The 8,842-nt window shown below is 32.4% G+C and overlaps 1 protein-coding gene across 2 annotated transcripts in view; it reads right to left on the bottom strand.

The window, feature by feature from the left end:
• The window catches only part of LOC100204991 (maestro heat-like repeat-containing protein family member 1), a 112,717-nt gene that overhangs the window by 68,901 nt on the left and 34,974 nt on the right, over nucleotides 1-8,842 (bottom strand). For both annotated transcript variants that reach the window (XM_065820602.1, XM_065820603.1), the window contains exon 10: nucleotides 4,436-4,549. In XM_065820602.1, the coding sequence (XP_065676674.1) occupies nucleotides 4,436-4,549 (114 nt within the window). The remainder of the gene's footprint in view (nucleotides 1-4,435; nucleotides 4,550-8,842) is intronic.

Here is an 8,842-nt window from a genome sequence, read left to right as displayed (position 1 = left end):
CCTTTAGAAAATCTATAACAGTGCCATTAACAAAAGTAAGTTCATCTCCTGAATCTAATAATCACACTCTTCTTATCATCCCAGATAAACAAATCAATCAATTGTTAGACATCTGACTTCCACTGCTAATACTTATTAACTATTCTCTACTTCTTGCTCGGTCCAGACAACTTCTTGCTTGTTCCAGACAACTTCTTGCTCGGTCCAGACAACTTCTTGCTTGGTCCAGATAACATTCTTTTTGTAAGATTATGACATTCCTGTCATAGTCTTACAAAGTTTTCTCCAGAACTCTGTTCAATATTTCCTAAACTATTTAATAAGTGCTTAACAAAATCTTGTTTTCCTGTATGCTAGAAAGTGGTAATAATTGTTTTGATTTGTAAAACTCTGGAGAACACTCTGACCGGTCTAACAATTGTCCTGCCGCTTGTCTCTATTATTAACAAGGCCTTTAAGTCTTTAATTTACAAACTTTTAGTATGTAAATTTAATGTCAATCAATATAGATTTCATCGGTTTTGAATCGGTTTTGATTTCTCTGTGACACCCTGGAGCTTGCAGAAATTTTTAAACTTTAACCCATTCACTAGAGACCTCTCATGGAAACCATAAAGATAGTTCATTGTAATGTTAGCATCTGCTATAGTTGTTTCTCTTTCTTATTTATCTTTATCTTTATTATACTTGCCATATTTTAAATCTGATTTCAGAATTTCTAATTCATTTTCTACCTTTATAAATCTCTTACTTATCCATGTGCGGAACTCTGTAGTCACATTTAGGCTAATTCTTCAATGGTACTTTATAGGAAAATTAAATATTTAAAAAATTCCTATTTTTAAAAAAATAGGAAGGAATTCCTATTTTTTTTAAAAATAGGAATTCCTTTCTGTTTTTAAGTTTATCCAACTTATACAATTTAAATTATGGAAATAAAAACAAATAGATTGATTATAGTAACCCCTCTGATTCCTGGGTAATATATTTAGTACTTTTAAAACTATTTTGTGTTTTTTCTACTCATACTATGATTTCATTTACCAAACATATTTTTTTTTAATTTGAAAAACTTATTTTATTTACCAAAATTATTATTATTTCTTTTTAATTTATCACTCAGATTATATAAAAGATTATTATACCCAGATTATGGTGACAGGGCAATTCAGTATAGGGCAATTCAGTACATGGGCAATTCAGTACACGGGCATTTCAGTACACAGGCAATTCAGTACAGGACAATTCAGTACAGGGCAATTCAGTACAGGGCAATTCAGTACAGGGCAATTCAGTACAGGGCAATTCAGTACAGGGTAATTCAGTACATGGATAATAAGTACTGTAATTTATATAATGGTACAAAAAATTTTCCTCTTTACCTCTTACAGTCTTATTACCCTTTTCTACTTTGTTATAGTTTTTCAAAATACATTAGGTACAAAGGATAGCAAATTAACAATATTCTCAGTATTAAAACTTTTCACTAATTACTACTACTTTTTGAAGACTATTCTCTTTTACAATATTATCCTAAAGATATATACAACTAACTTCAAGAACAACGAGCAGAGTTGGTGCAAAAGAGAACCAAACCTATATGACCTACTGTAGGGATACAATTTAAATGTATCCCCTTCATTAATATCTAAATTTTTCTTTGGCTTAAATGAAACATATAATTTAATATAAACCTTCTGAAGCAACAATTTAATATATCTTCTCTTTAAACATAACTATTTTACATACTCATACATAAACTGGTTACTTTTCTGAAATGTTTTCTAATGAAATTCATAATTAGCTATTTTTTCTGATTGCTTTTATATCTATCTGACTTGCATATTGTTGATTGCTCTCAGGTAGCGAAGCTTGTCACATTCATTTTGATAACCAGCAACTTTGGCTGCCAGTCTCTCTGCCAACTGCCAACTGCACATACTTTTTCTCTGGTTCTCCTGATTTAGCACTTCTGTATTCTGAGTAGTTAAACGATGATTTGCCATGTCCCTGATGAGTCCATTGAAAAGTGTCCAAATGGTTGGGTGTGAACACATAAATAGTGCCTGCAATGCATTATAAAATCGCAGCAGTTAGTTGTTTTTGGTGCACAGGCTAATGCATCAGCATAATGATTCCAAATTGCAGGTGGGAATCTGGAACTCCGGAACACCCCACCAACCCTTGGACCTCTGACATAAGTAGTCTTAAAATAAGAAAGTAAGTCATTTGTTGGGGGATTGTCTGGAAACATTGGAGCCAATTCTTCAAATCTTTCATTAAGCTCAGCAAGTGGCACAAATGACAGGGAAGCTAGTGATTTCACTAAAATGTTGAAGTCCTCATTTGTCTCAAATTCTCTCTTTAAACCAAGTTCTCCAACCTTTCGTATAACTGATTGAGAAAAGTGGAAAAAACAACCAGAAATATTTGCTGCTGCAAACTCCAACCTTTCGTGTAAAAAAACATTTCTGAAACCACTTTGAAAGTGCCATCCCCAAACCAAGTGTCACCTTCAAGAAAGTGAATCAAGTCATTGCTACCAATAGCAAAAATTCGCTGTGGATCTGCCCTTCCAGAATCATAAAAAACAATGTCATTAAATTCTGGGGGAATATCAAAGTTCATCGATTTTGGAGAAGACAAAATGGTTTTTTCATATTGTCTGATCCGCCTATTATTTCTGTCAACATCAGTTCGTTTCGGTAGTTTGGCAAGAACATCATTAGACTGCCCCTGAAGATGTTGCCCTACAATATACCTAGTAGATGCCTGGGATGTTGAAACTTCCTGTCTCATGTTTGCTATGACATCTCTAGCTTTTGACTGTATTAGGTCACCAAGATGAGTGCGCTCAGTTGGAGGCTTTACAATCTGATTTCCAGATGTGGACATTCTGGAAGGACTTTCGTACTTTCGACAGTGCCATACCTTAATGTCACCAGTGGTATCTGACCTGTGAAACAGGTAGTCATGACCATCAAGCTGTAAAACATCCTTGTTCTTCTCTGACTTTGAAAATGAAAACACCGTTTTTATTTAAATTCTAAACTTTGGACCTTAATTAGACTTGAAAGGCCAAAATATTTAAGAAGAATGAGACTGAATAAAATTTTAGTCCTCCTTTTACAGTAGAAGGTGGGCTGTTTCAACAAGGTCACCTCCCCACTGTACTAACAGGAAGAGTATAGAAGAAATGTAAGTGAAAAAAAAATCACTTGCCTGTAAAACTGGGAGGGTGTAGTGTAGGAGAAAAAAAGTTTACCCTCTTCCCTTACTGCTGCTCAGGCAGAAAAGAGTGTGGGAGAGGAAATGCTTTTTTTTCCCACGCTTAATTCTGCCTGAGCAGGAGTAAAGGAAGACATCGTTCTATCTAGGCAGAAAAGAGTGTGACAGAGGAATTGCTTTTCTTATGCTTAATACTGCCTGAGCAGCAGTAAAGGCAACCTTTTATTCAGGAAGAAAAGAGTGTGGGAGAGGAATTGCTTTTATTTCCCACACTAATTTCTCCCTGGAAGAAAATGTGGGAGTGCCTGTGTAACAGAATGTATAGGTATGACATTAAGGTTATATCTCAGTTACCAGATAACTGGAGACTCAGAATGTCAGCAAATAAAAAATTTAGGGAAATTTAGTGATATCTAATAACTGTAAACATTTTGTTCTTGCTAGATGTGTTTTAGATAATAATGGTGGTGGTTACACATTATCAGGCCTGCTACTTTTAAGGGTTTTAACAATAATACCAATATGAAAATGATAAGTTTCTCTTAAATTTTTTGTCAATTCAAAAAATTGTTACAAAAAACCATGTACTGAATTGCCCGTGTATTGAATTGCTCATGTATGGAATTGCCCGTGTACTGAATTGCCCGTGTACTGAATTTTCCATATAGTGAATTGCCCAGGTACTGAATTGCCCATCTACTGAATTGTCCGTGTACTGAATTGCCCCTTACTGAATTGCCCTGTACTGAATGGTCCTGTACTGAATTGCCCGTGTACTGAATTGACATGGAACCCCAGATTATATAAGAGATTATTATACCCTGATTATATAAGAGATTATTATACCCTGATTATAAAAGAGATTATTATACCCAGATTAGATAAGAGGTTATTATACCCAGATTATATAACAACTTATTTCAAATTTTATGATTCTAAAACTCTAAAGTTATTCCAAGTTAATTTGGTAATTTAAAAGTTATTTACTAAAAAAAAGAAAAAATAGATTCTTTTAGGTGAGATTTATGATTTGTAAATTTAAAAACCTAAAGAAAAACCTGAAGATTTTCTAAAGAAAACCTGAAAAGTTTATAATTGCTAAAATAAAGTATACCTGAAGAGTTTAGAATATGTTTTATAATTGTTAAAAAAAAGTATACCTGAAGAGTTTATAATATATTTTATAATTGTTAAAAAAAAAGTATACCTGAAGAGTTTATAATATGTTTTATAATTGCTAAAGTAGCCGCTCTTGATTTATCATTTATATTTTCTAATTTCAACTGAAGGAACCCAACAACACGATCAGGAAAGTTTTGTGCTAAAAGAAAATTAAACAAAGTGTTATAATTACTTTATCATTTATTGAACTTATTTAAAACTTTTATTTATTTATTATTTGTGTAAAAAATAATTTAAATAACAACGAATGGGTATAGTAAATTTTACGAGACATTTTAAACACAATTTACACTTTAAAATTGGGAGCAGTTTTTTTACACGTTCAATGCGTAATGAAAGTAACTAAATTATGATTTTTTTAGAAATAAAATTATTCTTATGCTCATTATTTATCAATTTTTTTAAATTATTAGTTAATTGAAAAAATTTATAAAAAAAGATTAATTAGTAACAATATTTGAATAAAAAAAATATATTTTTATTATGATTCACTTTCAACAAGGCTGCAAACAGCCACTTTTAAGTTGGGAGTAACTAGAAAAAAAGAATAGAGATATTGAGCAAGGAAACGGTAGCAGGGAGACTTTGCAAAACAACAAGTCAAGCGAGAATGAGTTTTGGTTGATGATAGCTTCTTTGAGCAGCGACCATGATTTTTTAGAATGTAGTATTTGTAGAAAAAAGAAAGAGTTGCAACTTTAATACTATGGGAAAGAGGCTTAGCAGATAGAGCGGATCCAACTAAGTTTACAATGCGTTTTTGGACTTTGTCTTGAAGGGGAAGAGCATCATTAGAATAACTAGCCCAAATATGACAACAGTATTCCATACAGGGACAAATAAGAGATTTGTAGAGGTAGCAAATGGAATCAGGAGAGAAAAAATGGTGAGCACGATAAAGAGAAGCAACCTTAGCAAATGTTAATTTAGCAATTGATTGTATAAATGGTTTTAATGAAAGGTCAGTAGTAAACAATAATCCAAGAAGGCGTAAAAAAGAAGACTCAGTGAGAAGTTGCCATTCATTAATATAAGAATGTCGACAGTACTGCAATAGTTGTTTGAAGTAAATAACTGGGTTTTGTGGAAGTTAAATTTACAAGCCACTGCGAGGCTACAGAAGTGAGATCAGATTCAAGATTGGCTCCCTGTTCTAAGCAATCAAAAAGAGAAAACAGGAATATAAAGTTGAGTCATTAGCAAAAGCTACTTTAGATGTAAGGTTGAGAAGATCATTAATGTAGATAAGAAACAAAACAGGACCAAAGATAGAACCTTGAGGTACCCCAGAAGTTAATGGAAATAAAGAAGAGTGTTGGCCTTCAAGGATGACTTTAATAAAACAGTTAGAAAGAAACAATTTGATAATCTTTCCCAGATACACCATATGAAACAAGCTTATGGAGAAGACCTGAAACTTTATCCAAAGCCTTAGATATGTCAAGAGCAACAGCCTTAGCTTCACAGCCTCCATCTAATGCACAATGAAATCTTTCAGTCACAGTAGTTAGAAAGTCAGTCATAGAGCAAGAAGATCAAAAACCGTATTGATTGTTGACAGTAAGTTATTTGACTCAAGATGGCATGTGAGAAATTTGTTTATCAAAGACTCAAAGATCTTGCTAACAACTGAAAGACTGATCGAGCGATAATTAGAAGGGTCAGAATGTTCACCAGAGTTTTTGAAAATTGGAACAACAGATGTCATTTTCCAGCAAGCAGGAAAACAAGACTCGATCAAGCATTTATTAAATTCGTTAGAGAAAATTGAAGAGAGTTCTGGAGAACAGTTTTGTAAGACTTTGACAGGAATGTTGTCTGGATCACAAGCAGTAGAAGAGTTTAATCAAGATATGACTTTAGCATTGGAAGCTGGAGTGATTTGAATGTCTAACAATGGGTTAACCAGTTTAATTGAAATGGAAGGAAGAAAACGGCCATAAGAATCAAGAGTCGAATTAGAAGAAAATTTCTTTGCAAATAGTTCTGCCTTGTCTTTGGGAAAGATATTAGGATAAGTCATATGAATGAGAGATTGGGCACTACAAATATTCATTATGTAATAGTTATTGTCATATTTATCTTCTGATTCTGATCATTCCTTGCTTAAAACATATATTTCAGCTTCAACTTAAACCATTTCTTTATGTTTATATAATACATTAGTAACTTCTAAGTGTATTGCGTGTTAATAGCATAGTTGATTAAATATATATGAATTTTAATTAAACCATCATTTGTTGCTGCAACCATGCCAGTTTCTAGATTCAAGTTAAAAATTTCTAATTTCAACTTAAATTAACTGGTTTCAGATTTCTTTTTAATAGTAATTTTATGAACTGATTGATTGATTGATTGTTGATTGTTTGTTGATTGTTTGTTGATTGTTTATTGATTGTTTGCTGATTGTTTGTTGATTGTTTGTTGATTGTTTGTTGATTGTTTGTTGATGAACTTTTGTAGCTCAAAATTTTTTTAACAATAATTTTTTAACTTTTCAATATTTTTTTTATAAATAGTATGTAAATAAAATTTACATATCATTTCATTTGTGAATGTGTTGTAAGATTTTATTTTTAAAATTGTTTTTGAGATCATTTGATATTTTCATTACATTTTATCTTGATTATTAGTTTAATTTTATTTTATGTTTCTCTTATTATCCCTTATTTTCATACATTTTTTACTTAAAAAGGCCAACAAAGGAGGCGGTATTTGTATTTTAGACAAAAGTGACTATGAAGAGAAGATCTCTCAACTTTTATTAGAAAAAAACACATACAAACTACTCTCAGAATATCCAACAAAAAGTATAGCAAGAGATGTTAACAACCTTATTGACTATATCATCATATGATTGATCATATGATTGATAAAAAAACATCATAGTTCCTACATCCAAAAACACCCCTTTGTACACTCCTGTTTTATGGCCTTCCCAAAATTCATAAGATAGGCATTCCCTTAAGACTAATTGTTTCTGGTTGTGACGGACCAACCAACAACTTATCATTCTTTATTACAGAGTTTATTCAGCTGAACTGATAGTTGCTGAACAACTACCAGCGTGCTTTAAAGACACCACACATTTCCAAAAGTCCATTTCCATCAATGTACTAGAAACCAACAACTACATCCTTGTCAAGGCTTCTTGTTACATCTGATGGCTGATGTTATATCTTTGTATACAAACATTCCTCACTGCGAAGGTATTCCTCACTGCGAAGGTCGTGAAGTTTTATTTAAAGAGAGATTTTAAAGACCACCATATTACTCAGCTTTGTTTTAATTTTCACATGCACAATTTTCATCTTTTACTATTATTCAGAAAGTTTCTTATATCCTTCACTACATGTTTAAACCTTTACATTTTTGCAGGCAACATTTTTTTGCCACTATCGTAGACTTTTTAATTTTTAGTCATGATTTGTTAACAAAATTCGAATGAAGTATCTATGACAGCGCTAGAGTTTTTTGAAGACTCTATTGTGTTTTATTTAATTTTAAAAGGGTTTTTCATAGGGTATATTGGCATTTGATTGTTTTTGGTTTATTTATGTTGGTTGTACATAGTTGGTTTTAATTGCCTTTGGGGGAAATTTATTAGTATTTTCTGTTTGCATACTTTAATTGCTTTAGTTTTGTTTTGGTGTTTTTACTAGAATTTTAATTTTAAAGTCTCTAGAGCCTAACTTCTGAGATAAAATACAAGATTTAATGAGCTGAGAGCTTAGCATCTGACAGCAACTTTTTTACAACAAATTTTTGCAATAATAAACAGCCGTTTGTTCTCAAGAGAGTTGTTCTTTTAAAAAAGATTTTAAAAAATTATTACGATTAGATACAGCAGCTGCACAAGAGGATGAAAACCATGGAGTAGAATGAGGCTTGACTTGGAATCAACAAGAGGGAATAAAACCTTCTATTCTTGCTTGAATCCAGGACGTTATATAGGAGGCCTATTTTTCAGCTGAGAGGGAGACATCAACCCAAGGACTGTCACAAAAGACATCAACCCAAGGACTGTCACAAAAAGGAAATCACAAAAAGAATCCCAGTTAACAGTAGTAAGTAGTGCAATGATAGGGTGAGTTTGAAAAGGAAGTATGAGATAAAAGATTTAAAGAGATCATTGCATGGTCAAGGGAGAAAAAGGAGAAATAAAACACAAGTTAGGATAAGAGGCCAGACATAAATCAAGGAGTGAAGGTAAGTGATTAGGGTTGTCAGGAAAACGAGTTACAAAGTTAACTATCTGAGTTAGAGATTGAGAAATGCAGAAGTTATAGGCTTTAGTACCAGCAGGTTCAGTGGCATTAAAGCCGAGCCATTCAGTGTGATGAGCATTAAAGTCACCAATAGCAATAATATTGGCAGAGGGGTAAAGAGATAGGGCATGGTCAATTTGATCAGAAATTACATCTAAAAGAGT

Source organism: Hydra vulgaris, chromosome 15 (genome assembly GCF_038396675.1).
Source record: "Hydra vulgaris chromosome 15, alternate assembly HydraT2T_AEP".
Classification (NCBI taxonomy): domain Eukaryota; kingdom Metazoa; phylum Cnidaria; class Hydrozoa; order Anthoathecata; family Hydridae; genus Hydra; species Hydra vulgaris.
The sequence above is the reverse complement of the archived record's forward strand: the minus strand, read 5'-3'. Positions and strand labels throughout refer to the sequence as shown.